The 17,970-nt window shown below is 38.1% G+C and overlaps 1 protein-coding gene across 2 annotated transcripts in view; it reads left to right on the plus strand.

The window, feature by feature from the left end:
* The window catches only part of cdkal1 (CDK5 regulatory subunit associated protein 1-like 1), a 611,713-nt gene that overhangs the window by 239,104 nt on the left and 354,639 nt on the right, over positions 1 to 17,970 (plus strand). For both annotated transcript variants that reach the window (XM_061916180.1, XM_061916181.1), the window contains one exon: positions 4,622 to 4,725. In XM_061916180.1, coding sequence (XP_061772164.1) covers positions 4,622 to 4,725 — 104 coding nt within the window. The remainder of the gene's footprint in view (positions 1 to 4,621; positions 4,726 to 17,970) is intronic.

Genomic DNA, 17,970 nt, shown 5'->3' on the forward strand with positions numbered 1-17,970 from the left:
ATGTGAAGTGAATTGTGAAGTGAATTATATTTATTTAGCGCTCTTCTCTAGTGACTCAAATGCTTTACATAGAAATGGGGGTAAGACCTTATTGTGTCTTGTATTCATGTTAGCATTTAACCTGAAAGGCAATTATGGCACAACATTTTCCTAAGAAATGAGCAGTACTGTTTTTAACATGTTTTTTCAAAGTGCAGTAATAATCCTGTTTTTACACCTATTGAAATTTTAAACGTTACTACTAATCACAAGACAAGAATGATGTGATGTGAGCTGTGTGCTTGGTATTTTTATGCATTTAATGATTTTTTATCTATCTATGTTTGTATGTGTTATTATTAATTTGCACTAAAATAGTTTTGCTTACAATTTTATTGTACAATGTACAATAAAAATAAAGATATATTCTATTCTTATTTTAATCCTCTGGAATTTTATTGCGGTTTGTCAATGTAATGGTAATCGTTACATCCTCATTTCTTACCAGCTTACTTTTTTGTGCAGCTGTAGATTTTTAAAATTATATTATTTTAAGTGTTTTTTTAAGTAGAATTTAGAGATGTAACGATAAACAGTATTTTTTTATTTTTATTTTTATTTTTTTATTTTTTTTTTATGTGATAGTTGCTATTTTCGAGAGCTTGGTGATCTTTTAGATAGATAGATAGTACTTTATTGATAATAAAACGAATAAATAATATTTTTGTATTGTGTTGATCGCTTGCTGCCAATCAATTGTATTGCTTTTAGCAGTCAATGGACAGATCAGATTAATCTTGTCATTCAGATAGTAAACAAAATAATGGCAAAATGATTCAACCTCAGTTAGTTCTGTTAATTATTGGAACAAAGTTGAAAGCACATATTTTTATCTCCTGTTGCACAACACAGTCTGGTGGCTGTCCAGAGGGGAGACGCCGAAACCGTTTGCTGTGTGTATGCAGCCCGTATAAACTTTCCTGGAAAGCGAAGGGCTCACATTTCCTGAGATGGAGGAGCCAGAGTAGCTGGAAAAGCTGCATTTTATGGTGGGTATGGCAGCACACCTTAAGGCACTCAACTAGCCTTCAGGGAGAAGTAGGCATAGCCCTGCAGATGCTGGAGGAAATACTTGGGTTAAGCAAGAGGTGACTGTGTTTGCTAAAGATGTCCAGAAAAGTACGCTATCTCACTTCCCCCTTGTTAAGAGAGTTCAAAAAAGCACGCAATGCTCAGATAAATTACGAGCATTTGCACCGTGCAATCGTCACAATACAGACTGCGTTTTCTGTCAAGTGTTTGATTTCATAAATGCCGTAGCATGAATGTAATAAAACTAGAATTGGTGTCATCATCATTTTAAGGATCAAACACAGTTTGCGGCTCTAGGTGGGTTTCACTTGGTGGGAAATGGGCTCAAATGGTTCTTTGTATGCTGAAAGTTGTCGACCCCAAGGGATCATCTCCATTCAAGGCAATTATGACAACAGGGAGTTAATTTGCGTTATGTCACAAACCGGACTTGATGCATTCACCCAACACATTTTTCTTTTTCATTAAAAACACTTACACTTTATATAAATTAAAAAGGAAGATGATTAACATATGTACCGTATTTTTCGGACTATAAGTCGCAGTTTTTTTCATAGTTTGGCCAGGGGTGCGACATATACTCCGGAGCGACTTATGTGTGAAATTATTAACACATTACCGTAAAATATCAAATAATATTATTTATCTCATTCGCAGAAGAGACTAAGAAAATGTCAGCAATCGTCACATACACGTCAACCAATAAGAATTCAGCGGGGGAGGGTCATAGCAGAAGTGCATTGTGGGTCATAGAATGCTAACTGCTATATGCTATATGGTACTGCCGTAGCTATTAAAATGGATAATTTCATCGTTGGAGGTAATTTATAAACAAAAATGGCACCAAAAAGGAAATCATGTACTGCAGATTATAAGATGGATGTAGTGAAATATGCAGCAGAAAACGACAAGAGGAAGCGCCGCATACCTTTGGAGTTGGCAGAGTTGTTTAGAAGCGATATCGAGGAACAAGATTTCATCGGATTTATCGATTAGGAGTGACAGATTGTTTGGTAAACGTATAACATGTTCTATATGTTATAGTTATGTGAATGAGTCTTACCATAATATGTTACGTTAACATACCAGGCACCTATTCAGTTGGATATTTATGAGTCATATAACGTACACTTATTCAGCCTGTTGTTCACTATTCTTTATTCATTTTAAATTGCCTTTCAAATGTCTACTCTTGATGTTGGATTTTAGCAAATAAGTTTCCCCCAAAAATGCGATTTATACTCCAGTGTGACGTATATATGTTTTTTTCCTTTTTTATTATGCATTTTCGGCCGGTACGACGTATACTGCGGAGCGATTTATAATCTGAAAAATACGGTACACATTTTTAAACTGGCTCCGAAGTAGCCTGAACAATACTATTATATAACATATTTCTTCTGCCAATAAAGGATGATGTGTGGCTATGTATTAAAGTTAAAGTTATATATATTTTTTCAATAAAACGTTGTTATGTTGTAAGTGTATATGAGTACTTTTTTAATGCATATAACAATACCGTAGACTTAAGACTTAGACAAACTTTATTGATCCACAAGGGAAATTGTTCCACACAGTAGCTCAGTCTCAAAGGATGGAAAGGATAATGCAGGTATTAAGTGGAGTAAAAATTTACCATAGTAGCGATATAAAATATACTATATGTAATATTTACATATTATATACACAGTGTAATATATACAATTTATAACATTGCAATTACCATGTACAATATTACATTATATGTTACAGCTGCAGCAAAAAAAAAAAAAAAAAGGGCAGCATAAAATAAAGTAGATCCAGCAGAAAATATATATTGATTGATTTTTTAAAACTTTTATAGGAATAAGCGGTAGGAAATGGATGGATGGATTAGTAGATTGCACAGTTCAGTACATATTCCGTACAATGGACCACTAAATGGCAACACCCGAATACGTTTTTCAACTTGTTTAAGTCGGGGTCCACATTATTCAATTCATGGTAAACATTATGAACAAAGAGAGGTAGCAAACATAGAAGGTGTCAGGTAATAGACAGATATCATCCATTGCTCTATGGCGAGTGATTATACAGCTGGATGGAGTGCGGAATGAAGGAGTTCTTGAACCGAACACTGGGAACCAAGCTGAAGGAGCCTGTTGGAGTATGAGCTCCGCTGTCCCTCAATTGTCTGGTGGAGTGGGTGGGCAGGATTGTCCATGACGGCGAGCAGTGTGTCCAGTGTCCTCCTGTCCCTCACTGACACAAACGCCTCCAACTGCGTTCAAATAGTTTGGTCGGCTTTCTTGATCAGTTTGTCAATCCGGGTTAAGTCCGTTTTGCTGGTGCTGATAATAACTGTGATAATTTTGGTGACAGTAACTTTAATATGACATTTTCATATCGTTATATCCCTTCTAAAATTCTAAACTATGCTACTAAACCAAATGAATTGAAACCTTAAAAATTCAGTTTACATGTAAATTTGAAACATAAAATAAATTTCTTCTACAATGTATTTATTTCCTATTTGTATCGCTTAGATTTTTGGACTTTGAGGAATACGGTGGGGCAAAAAAGTATTTAGTCAGCTACCAATTGTGCAAGTTTTCCCACTTAAAATGATGACAGAGGTCTGTAATTTTCATCATAGGTACACTTCAAATGTGAGAGACAGAATGTGAAAATAAATCCAGGAATTCACATTGTAGGAATTTTAAAGAATTTATTTGTAAATTATGGTGGAAAATAAGTATTTGGTCAACCATTCAAAGCTCTCACGGATGGAAGGAGGTTTTGGCTCAAAATCTCACGATACATGGCCCCATTTATTCTTTCCTTAACGCGGATCAATCGTCCTGTCCCCTTAGCAGAAAAAACGCCCCAAAGCATGATGTTTCCACCCCCATGCTTCACAGTAGTTATGGTGTTCTTGGGATGCAACTCAGTATTCACCTTCCCCCAAACACGACGAGTTGAATTTATACCAAAAAGTTCTATTTTGGTTTCATTTTACCACATGACATTCTCCCAATCTTCAGCTGTATCATCCATGTATCCATTTTGGTATAAACTCAACTCGTCGTGTTTGGAGGAAGAAGAATACTGAGTTGCATCCCAAGAACACCACACCTACTGTGAAGCATGGGGGTGGAAACATCATGCTTTGGGGCTGTTTTTCTCCTAACCGGACAGGACGATTGATCGGTGTTAAGGAAAGAATGAATGGGGCCATGTATCGTGATATTTTGAGCCAAAACCTCCTTCCATCAGTGAGACCTCTGAATGGTTGACCAAATACTTATTTTCCACCATAATTTACAAATAAAATCTTTAAAATTCCTACAATGTGAATTCCTGGATTTTTTTTCACATTCTGTCTCTCACAGTTGAAGTGTACCTATGATGAAAATTACAGACCCCTGTCATCATTTTAAGTGGGAGAACATGCACAATCGGTGGGTGACTAAATAATGTTTTGCCCCACTGTAAATGTGCTAAAAAAAGTTATTTGATTTGAGTGATTTTTAAAAAAAAAGAATATCATTGTGTTTACTTACCTGTCCAGGTGTCTGAATGCCTGCACCTACTGCAAGACCAAGCATGCCAGAGGAGACTTGGCCAGCTATCCCATAGATGAGCTAGTGGAGAGAGCGCGCCAATCTTTCCAAGGTGACTTCATCGTTTTTTCAATAATACAAAGTTAAAAGTGTTTACACATAAATGTTTATTGCAAATTTATATTTACACTGTTCATGCGGCTGTCCTACCAGGCAGGAAAAGGTTTTAGTAACACATGTTGATGTTTTTGTTCATGAGTTGTGTGCATATCCAGTTGGTTTGGTTTGATGCCAGATGAGCAGCTGTTGTGCCCTAGCATCTGTTCCTTAAGAGTAGACTCCCAGCTACACAGCAGGCCATGGCTCAATAAGACCCCTAGGCGGGTCAGTCAAGGGCAGACTGTAGTGTGTTTATTATGAACATTATATCATGTAGTTACTGGCACTGGTATGAGTTCGACTCTAACAGCTTCCGCAAAATTGTAGTGAGTGTCTATGAAATTTAAGTCCATTCTTGTATAACAATGACATCAAAGGTGCATCAAATCATTTCTGATACCAGGGCCAAGCAAGTAATCTGTGCTCTTGATTAACCGTAAGATTTTTGATGGGGTTTCGGTCCAGGCTCTCCAGTTATCCCCAGCATTCATTCAGCCACAACTTAACTGTTAACAAAGTAAACCTCTCTCTCAAAATTGGAAGCAAAGAACGACACAAATGTTCGGGGAATTTTGCCTATAATTCACAATCATTAAAATAGTTAAGAACACACGTGCGGCGTCTTCAGTAATGCGGACGCTGTATCGATCCGTTGTGGTGAAGAAGGAGCTGAGCCGAAAGGCAAAGCTCTCAATTTACCGGTCGATCTACATTCCCATCCTCACCTATGGTCATGAGCAGGGGTCTCAAACTCACTTTACCGGGTGGCCACTTGATGCAGAGTCTGGGTGAGGCTGGGCCGCAAGAAAAGAGTTCCTAAAAACGTTTTAGCATACTCCTCAGCATGGAATATATTTGTAATTAGCCGACGCACGGAGAATAATGTTATTTCCGCAATGTGTGTCGTTCCGCTTTCCCTTCCTACAGCAACACGGTGGTCTGCGGATAATAGCCAGGAAAGTACCGGGATAACGAGTGCAAAAAAGTGACAGCTCCCGGAGTGTTATCCGGCGTCATATAGAAATATATGTAGTGTTCATCGTGTGAGGCAATGCAAATTAAACAATATATATATATATATTTTTAAATGGTCCAGGTTATCGGGGACTCTTATTACTGACGGACAGGTGTCGGTCGCAGTGTGACTGCAGCCAGGCACGTAAGAACGTCTGGCTGCATGGCAACGTCTGTCGCTTTCACTCACTTGCCGCTTTTCCACTAGCTTAGGGGTAGGGAACCCAGAACGTTGAAAGAGCCATTTTGAACCCAAATAACACAACGCTGTCAAGCGCCATTCATATAAAACTTGTGGGCCGCAATAACATTAAACTTTCATATTAAGGTGGGGGCCGCGAAATAACATCTCGTGGGCCGCGTGTCTGAGACCCCTGGTCATGAGCTTTGGGCATACATGCCAACCCTCCCGGATTTTCCGGGAGACTTCCGAAATTCAGCGCCTTTCCCGAAAACCTCCCGGGACAAATTTTCTTCCAAAAATCTCCCGAAATTCAGGCGGAGCTGGAGGCCACGCCCCCTCCAGCTCCATGCGGACCTGAGTGACATGTTGACAGCCTGTTTTCACGTCAGCTTTCCCACAATATAAACAGCATGTCTGCCCAATGACGTTATAACTGTAGAATGATCGAGGGCAAGTTCTTGGTTTCTTAAGAGGGTTTATTGTTAGGCATTTCCATGAACGTCCTCCCAGCGCTGTAACAACACACAACAACAGCAGTCCGTTTTCATCTACCGTAAAGCAGTTTGTCTGCCGTAAACAGCAATGTTGTGACACTCTCAAACAGGACAATACTGTCATCTACTGTACATGCATATGGTTGGAAAAACAAGAGCGGACAATTCAACCCTTAACTCAACAATGTGTAGATGAGTGTTATGTGTGTGTAAATGTGTAAATAAATAAACACTGAAAGTCAAGTATTTCTTTTATATATATATATATATATATATATATATATATATATATATACATACATATGTATATATATATATATATATGTATATATATATATATATACATATGTGTATATATATATGTATATATATGTATATATATATATATGTATATATATATATATATATACATATGTGTATATATATATATATGTATATATATATATACATATGTATATATATATCTATATGTATGTATATCTATATCTATATGTATATATATATGTATATATATATATACATATATATATATATATATATATGAAATACTTGACTTGGTGAATCTAGCTGTAAATATACACCTCCCCTCTTAACCACGCCTTGCCCCCAACCACGCCCCCCACCTCCTGAAATCGGAAGTCTCAAGGTTGGCAAGTATGGTCTGAGAAGCTCTGCCATCCGGGGGGAACTCAAAGTAAAGCCCCTGCTCCTCCACATCGAGAGGAGCCAGATAAGGTGGTTCGGGCATCTGGTCAGGATGCCACCCGAACGCCTCCCTAAAGAGGTGTTTAGGGCACGACCAACCGGTAGGAGGTCACGGGGAAGACCCAAGACACGTTGGGAAGACTATGTCTCCTGGCTGGCCTGGGAACGCCTCGGGATCCCCCGGGAAGAGCTGGACGAAATGGTTGAGGAGAGGGAAGTCTGGGCTTCCCTGCTTAGGCTGCTGCCCCCGCGACCCGACCTCGGATAAGCGGAAGAAGATTGATGGATGGATGGCATTTTAACTCATCAATAAACGTAAATCAAAGTCCGCTAACAATGGAGCCAATATAGGTGCTCTGTTTCCTTTTTTTTTAAACAGCTTCAAGTTGAGAACAAAAGCACACGTCTCCCCTTAACAGTGCGGTGCGCCACATCCGGTCTGATTGCGCTAACAAATTAAAAGTTTCAAAAAAGTACCATCACAAGTATAATGAACACAAAGCACTTATTGTTACATTTACACAATTATTATGCTTTGGTCTAAATTACTGGTCTAAATTGTTCAAAGATGTTTTGCACCATTATATGGGAGATATTTTGCATGCAATTAACAAACCGTTTACACAATTTTATTTGACACAAAAATCACACACTTTAAAGTGATAAAACTTGTGTAAAAGTAAAAAAAAATTGAACCAAAAACAACTAAAATGTAATGATTTTATTGTTTTTTTATATTGCTATGGGTGGGTTGCAAATGACGTAGTTTTTCTTTTGTGGGGCTTAATTCACACGATGGTCAAGCAGCTTGAATGTAGCATTAAAACAACGGAGCGTGAGTGTAAAGTTTGATTAGAAAATGTCGTATTGATGTTCTCTTCTTGGTTGTTCCAGTTGTTTAAAAAGAGAGATAGGAAAAAGCTTTGATAGAGCCTAAAAGTAAGTGGTTCATAATGGTTATGAAGTCAGGGAAAAAACAAAAGTGTGTCGAAGGAAATTGCTCTTCAAAATATCACACTTATCATCTTGTGGAATACAATTGGACAGCTTGTGTCTGCAGCGATCACTTTGTAAAATATTTGTTTGAACACTTGTTTTGTTTGAAAAACTTTCTGTGATGCAACAGAGTTTATTCTCTACTTTATTAGTAGTGTTTGATAGCAGAACTAAACGTAAAGAAAGGACAAGAGATTGCATTAGATTGTGTTCCTTTCTGGTTGCTAGGCCTAAATATAACTATGAAGACCTGCTTGTGCAAACAAACTAACGTCATATTAAGTCCTACTAATAAATATTGTGATATTTGGTCCAATCCACCGTATTGTCTTTGTCTATTTTCATAACATAAACTATAAACGTAGTTGTTGTTGTGCAGGAAAGCCAAGTTCATTATTTGACACAGATGACCACGTTATAGCGTCTTTGGAGCTATTTGTTACCATCAAGAAAATATCTTTAATAGTATTTTTAAACTTGATGAAAAAATCTCTTGTACGCTCAACAGCATATACTGAATCTTGATATCGCTAGCAAACATTGCTGAACAACAGGGACATCAATATCTAAATAGGAACTTCACATCATAAAACAACCACAGACATGAATTGTAGATCAAACCAATATTTGTGGCAAGAATTAAACTGCAAACAAACTTAACCTTTTTCTCATTAGCGTTACGATCACAGCACCACAACACTTATGTCAATCAAATACGGTACTTAACAATGCACGAAATAAGTCCAATATTGTCTTTTACTGATTAATGTTTAGTTTGTGGACCCCTCAGATATAAAGACATGATGTGCCTCTAATATTTTCTTTAAATACCGTAAGTGTCAAATTTGTCAAAGATGTGGCGCGTAGAAATTTCTTGGTCGTGATAAATGTTTTAAATCATTGAGAAATTATTTTTTCTTAAGAGTGTTTAATTCCACTTCATCCCATTTAAAAAAAAAAAAAAAAAAAAAAAAACATTTTCATGATCGCTTATATATTTGCCTGTAAACATTTCTAAATACGCCCAAATCTGCACAGATTCATGTAAATAAACAGTAGCCTAATAGGACCCAAGACCATTGCCTGAAACCCAGAAGTGCCCGGATGTGCCTCTCTGTCACATGATTGGAACACAACTATAGTTATTTAAATGTAATGATACTACTATTATTTTACTTGTTGTGGTTTATTCGTTACTAATTGATGTCCTTATTTGAAATATAATTAAAGTTGAGTTTTGGTGGTCAGATGAATACTTGTGTTCTCAAATTAATTAATAATGGTGTAATTAATCGTGATTACAATATCATTCAAATTAATTGTGATTATTATTTTTGCCATAATCCTCCACTCCTACTATATTCTCAATGAAATATCAAAGCAGTGGTGTTGCTTGCTTGCGGGTACTTGCTTTTGTCATTTATTGAACAGGCGTCACTCTGCAGACCACACGTATCTCTTACTGTATGTGTGTGACTGTTATTGACTAATCACACTTATTACAACATCCATCCATCCATCCATTTTCTACCGCTTGTCCTTCTTGGGGACGCGGGGGGTGCTGGATCCTATCTCAGCTGTGCTAATTAAAATTGCTCAAAGGTCGATACCAAAATTAATACGTATCGAGAAAATTAAAGGATTTTAAGTGCGCTTTATAATCCAATAAATACGGTATGTGTTTTCGTAGCATTTTTATTGTAAGATATATCTTTTCAGCAAAATTTGAATAAATTAGTCAGATACATTGTTGCAGATTGTAACAATACAACTAAATAAGGTGTCAGCCTGTATACATTTCCTAATGATGGGCATATGAGGACAGTGTGGACTTCTCTAGTCAAATTGACTCACGCGAAATGGGACGTACCAAGTGAGATAATTATAATTTGCAGGGATCATTTTAATGATCCCTGCAATGAATGTGAAGATAAGTACTGCTTTTGTTCGGGCTCAAAAATATAAGGTTTTTGATCATAATTTTCCCCCAAAGTAGTCGTTGTTGGCTCTCACAAAGTTTGCATAATTTGCATTATTGTTGATTGGAAATGGATCTGTGGTTTTCTCTCTCTACGTCACAGATGACGTGACTGGTTTGCTCATTAATTCTCAAAATGGCTCGGGAATATCTGTGAAATGTATACTATTTTGGTTCTATCTATTCACCATATTTTTCAGACTATAGGGCACACTTAAAATCCTTTCAGTTTCTCAAATATCAACAGTACGCCTTATAACCCGGTGTGCTTAATGTACAGAATAATTCTCGTTGTGCTTACTGACCTTGCATCTGTTTTATTTGGTCCATAGTGTAATGATAAGTGTGACCAGTAGATGGTAGTCACACATAAGAGATGTGTGTAGACTGCAAGATGACCCCAGTAAACAACACCGAGATTGAAATGTTCCATTGAGAACGCGGCACTCAAAAATCTGTCAGCATGATTTACTACAACTTTGGTAAGCTACAAAGCCGCAACACTTGATGGCTTGTTGGAACATTACGGCTACCAAAGTCAGACGTACTGTGCTTCAACGTACGGGTATTATTATGGTGTGTGTGTATAAACCCCGTTTCCATATGAGTTGGTAAATTGTGTAAATATAAACAGAATGCAATGATTCGCAAATATTTTTCAACCCATATTCAGTTGAATGCACTACAAAGACAAGATATTGGATGTTCAAACTCATCATTTTTTTTTCTGCAAATAATAATTAACTTAGAATTTCATGGCTGCAACACATGCCAAAGTAGTTGGGAAAGGGCATGTTCACCACTGTGTTACATCACCTTTTCTTTTAACAACACTCAATAAATGTTTGGGAACTGAGAAAACTAATTGTTGAAGCTTTGAAAGTGGAATTCTTTGTCATTCTTGTTTTATGTAGAGGTTTGGTCGTTCAACAGTCCGTGGTCTCCACTGTCGTATTTTACGCTTTATAATGCGCCACACATTTTCGATGGGAGAAAGGTCTGGACTGCAGGCGGGCCAGGAATGTACCCGCACTCTTTTACTACGAAACCACGCTGTTGTAACACATTGGCATTGTCTTGCTGAAATAAGCAAGGGCGTCCATGATCACGTTGCTTGGATGACACCCTATGTTGCTCCAAAACCTGTATGGACCATTCAGCATTAATGGTGCCTTCACAGATGTGTAAGTTACCCATGCCTTGGGCACTAATACACCCTCATACCATCACAGATGCTGGCTTTTGAACTTTGCACCTATTACAATCCGAATGGTTATTTTCCTCTTTGTTCCGGAGGACACGACGTCCACAGTTTCCAAATATAATTTGAAAGGTGGACTCGTCAGACCACAGAACCCTTTTCCACTTTGCATCAGTCCATCTTATATGAGCTCGGGCCCAGCGAAGCCAGCGGCGTTCCTTGGTGTTGTTGATAAATGGGTTTTGCTTCGCATAGTAGAGTTTTAACTTGCACTGACAGATGTAGCCACCAACTGTAGTTACTGACAGTGGTTTTATGAAGTGTTCCTGAGCCCATGTGGTGATATCCTTTACACACTGATGTCGGTTTTTGATGCAGTACTGCCTGAGCAAACAAAGGTCAGTGATATCATCGCTTACGTGCAGTGATTTCTCCAGATTCTCTTAACTTTTTGATGGTTTTAAGGACTGTAGATGGTAAAATCCATAAATTCCTTGCAATAGCTCTTTGAGAAATGTTGTTCTAAAAGTGTTCGACAATTTGCTTACAAATTGATCACCCTCGCCCCATCCTTGTTTGTGAATTACTTAGCATTTCATGGAAGCTGCTTTTATACCCAATCATGGCACCCACCTGTTCCCAATTATCCTGCACACCTGTGGGATGTTCCAAATAAGTGTTTGATGAGTATTTCTCAACTTTATCAGTATTTATTGCCACGGTTCCCAACTTCTTTGTCACATGTTGCTGGCATCAAATTCTAAAGTTAATACATTGGCACTAGTGTGTGAGTGTGAATGTTGTCTGTCTATCTGTGTTGGCCCTGCAATGAGGTGGCGACTTGTCCAGGGTGTACACCGCCTTCCGCCCGATTGTAGCTGAGATAGGCGCTAGCGACCCCAAAAGGGAATAAGCGGTAGAAAATGGATGTCGGGATGGATGATTATTTGCACACAAAAAAAAAAGTTTATCATTTTGAACATCAAATATGTTGTCTTTGTAGCATATTCAACTGAATATGGGTTGAAAATGATTTGCAAATCATATTATCCCGTTTATATTTACATCTAAAACAATTTCCCAACTCATATGGAAACGGAGTTTGTATAAGGACCGCACAATGGCACCCATTAGCAGACATTTTAATTAGTATTTTGTTTTGCAATATTATGCAAAATCAACTTTTCTCACCTTCTGGTACCTGCTGATGTGTACCTGGGATCTACATAAGTCATCAAAATGTGCACACGTCCGCCATTGTAGTCCGTGGCGACTCCGTAGTCGATAGGCTTCTTCTTTTTCTCCATTTCTTCTTGTTATGGGGCATTCATTCTCTGTTTTTGCCAATTCTACTATAAAGTAGCGTAAAGTTCTAACTTATCTGTCAGTAGACTTGCTATTGAAACACTAAAAACTACCGGTGTAGTGGATTTACAATATTCACCCACAGAACTTTAGTTTTTAGAGAGTTCTGGTTGAATTGTTTTTAACAAGACACATTTAGGGTGGTGTTGTTGCACTAATGAACCACGGATGAGGAGGTGCTGCTCAGTTATTGATTGAAGTAAAGTCTGAATGTCATTAAAAAAGTTAGCTCCATCTTTTGACACTTCTTCCACTCCCGTCTTTGCACGCGACACCGGTACAACAAAGATGACGGGGAGAAGACGCTGTTGAAGTGGAGCCAGGTGAATAAGACCACCCACAAAACGATGCATCATAGACGGTCAGAAAGCAGCTTTAAGATGATCTGTAAAACATAATCTATGCTTGACCAAAGAACCATCATTACATGTTATGTAGACCACAAGGAAGTCTTTTAAATTTAGAAAAAAATCATAATATGACCCCTTTCATGTGCCTTATAATCCAGCGCACATTTCGTGTGACAATGTAAATCTTTTGGTGACATAAATCAGATATGACAATAGCTTCAATATAGAGGAATTTTTTTTTTCCATTATACTGGTGCTTTAAATACTACAACCAAAAGCAATCCCAAAAATCAGGAGCACTGCCAAGGGCAGAAAGACTGAGGAAGAACCTGCAGAAAAACAGAAAGAAAAGCAGACCAGATTCTCAAAAACAAGCAAAAAATAAGCTTCTATTATTAAATTTTTTAATTTTTTTGGGGGGGGAAATGCGAAATAGCATGAGGAAACACAAGCTAAGGTGTCTATGGAAAAGCAGGGAAATCTAGAAATGTCGATTATTTATATTTCCTTTTTGCTCATAGTGTTAACCATATTTTGAATTAGTCATGGACCAGGGCGACAAAAAATTAGAAGTGCAGTTAAGTAATCAAGATAATAGTTTCATATTTCTCTATGCGGGGACATTTTTTCCAGTTCTGAAGATGTCATCACACCAGGAGGGTGCCTAAATACAAAATTTGGTGATGGCAAAGGGGGCGTCCATCCATCCATCCATTTTCTACCGCTTATTCCCTTTCGGGGTCGCGGGGGGCGCTGGCGCCTATCTCAGCTACAATCGGGCAGAAGGCAGGGTACACCCTGGACAAGTCGCGACCTCATCGCAGGGCCCAAAGGGGGGGGCGTTCCAAGTACAATTAGTTATCGACTGATTCCTCAAAAACTATTCGGTGTTAACGGAAATGACTGCCAGATTACTTTCCTGAACAAAAACATACATAAAGAATACATAAAGTCATCTGGGCGCACTATAGGACCTTTCAGTGTCCAGCCCAATCCCCAGTTGACTAATAATTGATTGAGAGGTTTGTCATAAATTTTTCCTTATCCTGACATAGGTCTAAGTTTTACAGCCAAATATTCACACCTATGCAGCAGTTCATTCTTTCGTTGACCTAGTGTATATGTTTTTGGACCGTGGGAGGAAAACCCACGCAAAACATACGCAAGCCATACAAGCTGCAAAAAATGACCACATCTTAGATTTGAACTTGACCTTTTTGTCCGTTCTTTTTTTTTGTATGGAAGCCATCTAGAACTCTTTAAAACAGCTGCATGCATACTACAGCAGTGCCTGAGGGTGGGCATTCAAGGACGAACTCACCAGCTGGTGTTACCTTGCTGTTTGCGTGTGTGTGTGCTCATGTAAGATAGAAGCAATTGCAGGTTGAAAATAGCATGCCCTTTACACTTTTTGAGCAGTTTTAAAGACATTGGTAGCAACGGGCATTCTGGAAATGTGGCAAGACTGTGTTACACAGTAAGTTGTTGCTGTTTTCATGTCCTGAAGGTGTAATAGTTTCATACAAATGAATATAAAAAATCAGTATACTTTTTCACTGTTTTTCTGTGGCAATGTAATCAACCTGAATCCACACCTTTTAAATTTAGGACGTTAACCTTATGTCATGAACACCGAGCAAAAAAATTAAGCGGATGCTTATGTGAGCCGTTATAACACAGGAAATATGATAGGAGGAGACGGTTGTTGTTTTCAAAACAGAGAAAGAGGAACCTGAGAGTTGCTGACCCTTTTAAAAAAAACAGTGAATGTGGCCTAAGCAACATGCCAGTTTTTGTAAGAAGATGTTCAGGTCCACAACATAAGATGCTCAGGTGTTTCCATATGTCTTAATAATGAGTGGACTGCTTGTGTGAACACTATCATTTCTTTGGAACCTTAAACATCCGGTTAACTTGGAGAACCTTGAACTTACAATATATATTTTTTTATTTACTAATATGACTACTAAAACAGATTTCATCATACTAATTCTACACACACACTGACACATGCACATAACACACACACACACACACACACACACACACACACACACACACACACACACACACACACACACACACACACACACACACACTGACAAGTGAGATAACCAGGATTCGACGGGGGAATAATTGGTCCCCGCACCCTTTGGCCATCCAGTCAACATTTTCCCTGTTAGATATCTTTTTCTTTTCGTTAAACAAATCATACAGCACATTTATTAACCTAAGGCTCACTTTGAGGTTTGGAATTGCATTACCGCTAAATGAAATTCTTCTTTTTACTTTCACTCTCCCTCTATTAGCAAGCTTTTTAATAGATGAATCCAATAGAAACTACTAAATGAAGCAGGTTATTTATTTGCTATTTAGTGACAAAACGAATCTGACAATTTGTCAGTATGAATGCTAATTTTTTTGGTCAGTCATTCAGCTTCGGGTGTGTGATTGGTTTATTTTGGTAATTTGGAAGTTATTTGTGGAATTTATCAAAATCTGATTTGAGGTTAATAGTTTTATTTCCATGTGAAAAAAAAGAGTAGCTGCACAGCGTGTATAATACTCAGAATATTTAAAAAAAACATCAGATGGCTTGTTAATGTATACAGATAATAGAAAGTGGGTAGGTTTGTGTTGCTGGCGATACAGTGCATTCAGAAAGTATTCACAATGGTTTTCTTTTTTTTTGTTTTTTTTGTTTTTACATGTTGTTATGTTACAGCCTTATTCCAAAATAGAATAAATCACATTTTGTCCTCGAAATCCTAAACACAATACCCCTTAATGAGAATGTGAATTTTTTTAAAATAAATTTGAACTTTGCAGATTTATTAAAAAAAAAAAAAAAAAGAAGCAAACAACACATGTACATAAGTATTCACAGCCTTTGCTCAATATTTTGTTGATGCACCTTTGATAGCAATAACATTTTCAAATCTTTTTGAATATGATGCCACACGCTTGGCACACCTATCTTTGGGCAGTTTGGCATTCCTCTTTGAAGCACCACTCAAGCTCCATCAGATTGGATGGGAAACATTGGTTTTCATCCAGGATGTCTCTATACATTGCTGCATTCATCTTAGTCTAGTCAGGGAGCTGACCAAGAACCCAGAGGTCACTCTGTCACAGCTCCAGCATTCCTCTGTGGAGAAAGGAGAACCTTCCGGAAGGACAACCATCTCTGCAGCAATCCACCAATCAGGCCTGTATGGTATAGTGGCCAGACGGAAGCCATTTCTTACTAAAATATTTGCCAAAAGTACCTGAAAGACTCTCAAACCATCCATCCATTTCTACTGCGTATTCCCTTTGATGATAAGCAAAATAATTTCGTCACCACACCAAAGATTGATCTCTTTGGCGTGATTGCCAGGCATCATGTTTGGATGAAACCTGGCACCGCTCATCACCAGGCCAATACCATCTCTACAGTGAAGCTTTGTGGTGGCAGCATCATGCTGTTTTCCACGGGAGGAAACCGATCAAGATAAAGGGAAATATGAATGCAGCAATATACAAAGACATCCTGGATGTAAACCAACGCTTCCCGTGATGAAGCTTGAGAGATGCTTCAAAGAGGAATGGGTCAGGCAACTTGTGGCATTGTGTTCAAAAAGATTTTAGGCTAAAATTGCTGCCAAAGGTGCATCAACAAAGTATTGAGCAAAATCTGTGAATGTGCTTGTGATTTTAAAGTTTTTTAAAAATTTCTAATAAATTTGATACTATTTTTAGAACAACTATTCAGGACGCAATTATGACATATTGTGTGTAGAATTTTGAGGACGAAAATGAATTTTTTTTCATTTGGAATACGGCTGTAACATATCAAAATGCACTGTAAGTGGAAATGTTGCCAGCATTAGAGGTTAAAGGCCTACTGAAACCCACTACTACCGACCACGCAGTGATAGTTTATACATCAATGATGAAATATTAACATTGCAACACATGCCAATACGGCCTTTTTAGTTTACTAAATTGCAATTTTACATTTCCCGGGAGTTTATTGTTGAAAACGTTGCGGAATGATGACGCGTGCGCGTGACGTCACTGACTGTAGAGGACATATTAGCGCAGCACCATTTGCGGCTAAAAGTCCTCTCTTTTCATCGCGCAATTAAACAGTATTCTGGACATCTGTGTTGCTGAATCTTTTTCATTTTGTTCAATTAATAATGGAGAAGTCAAAGTAGAAAGATGGAGTTGGGAAGCTTTAGCCTTTTGCCACACAAAAACACGGTGATTCCTTGTTTAAAATTCTCTGAGGAGAAGCTTTACTATGGATCAGAGCGGTCAAGCGAACATGGTTCCCAACTACTTGTCAACCGGCAGGTTTCGGTGAGAAAATTGTGGTAAAAAGTCGCTTCTTACCGGAGATCAGCTGAGCTTGCGCCGTCCATGCAGCTGCCGTCGACTTCCCTCAGAGACTGTCCTCAAGACACCCGTGGACACACCCCTCCGACTATCAGGTACTATTTAATCTCACTAAAACACTAGCAACACAATAGAAAGATAAGGTATTTCCCTGAATTATCCTAGGAAATGTGTCTAAAAACATCTGAATCCGTCTCAATGCAATCGCCTTTTTTTTTTTTTTACTTTTTTTTTTTTTTCCCTTCCTTCGCTATCAGTATCATCATCCACAAATCTTTCTTCCTCGCTCAAATTAATGGGGAAATTGTCGTTTTCTCGGTCCGAATAGCTCTTGCTGCTGGAGGCTCCCATTATAAACAACGTGAGGAGCCCTCACCCTTGTGACGTCATCGTCCTCTACTTCCGGTAAAGGCAGGGCTTTTTTATCAGCACCAAAAGTTGCAAACTTTATCGTCGATGTTCTCTACTAAATCCTTTCAGCAAAACTATGGCAATATCGCGAAATTATCGAGTATGACACATAGAATG

The sequence above is a fragment of the Nerophis ophidion genome, linkage group LG11 (genome assembly GCF_033978795.1).
Source record: "Nerophis ophidion isolate RoL-2023_Sa linkage group LG11, RoL_Noph_v1.0, whole genome shotgun sequence".
Lineage (NCBI taxonomy): Eukaryota > Metazoa > Chordata > Actinopteri > Syngnathiformes > Syngnathidae > Nerophis > Nerophis ophidion.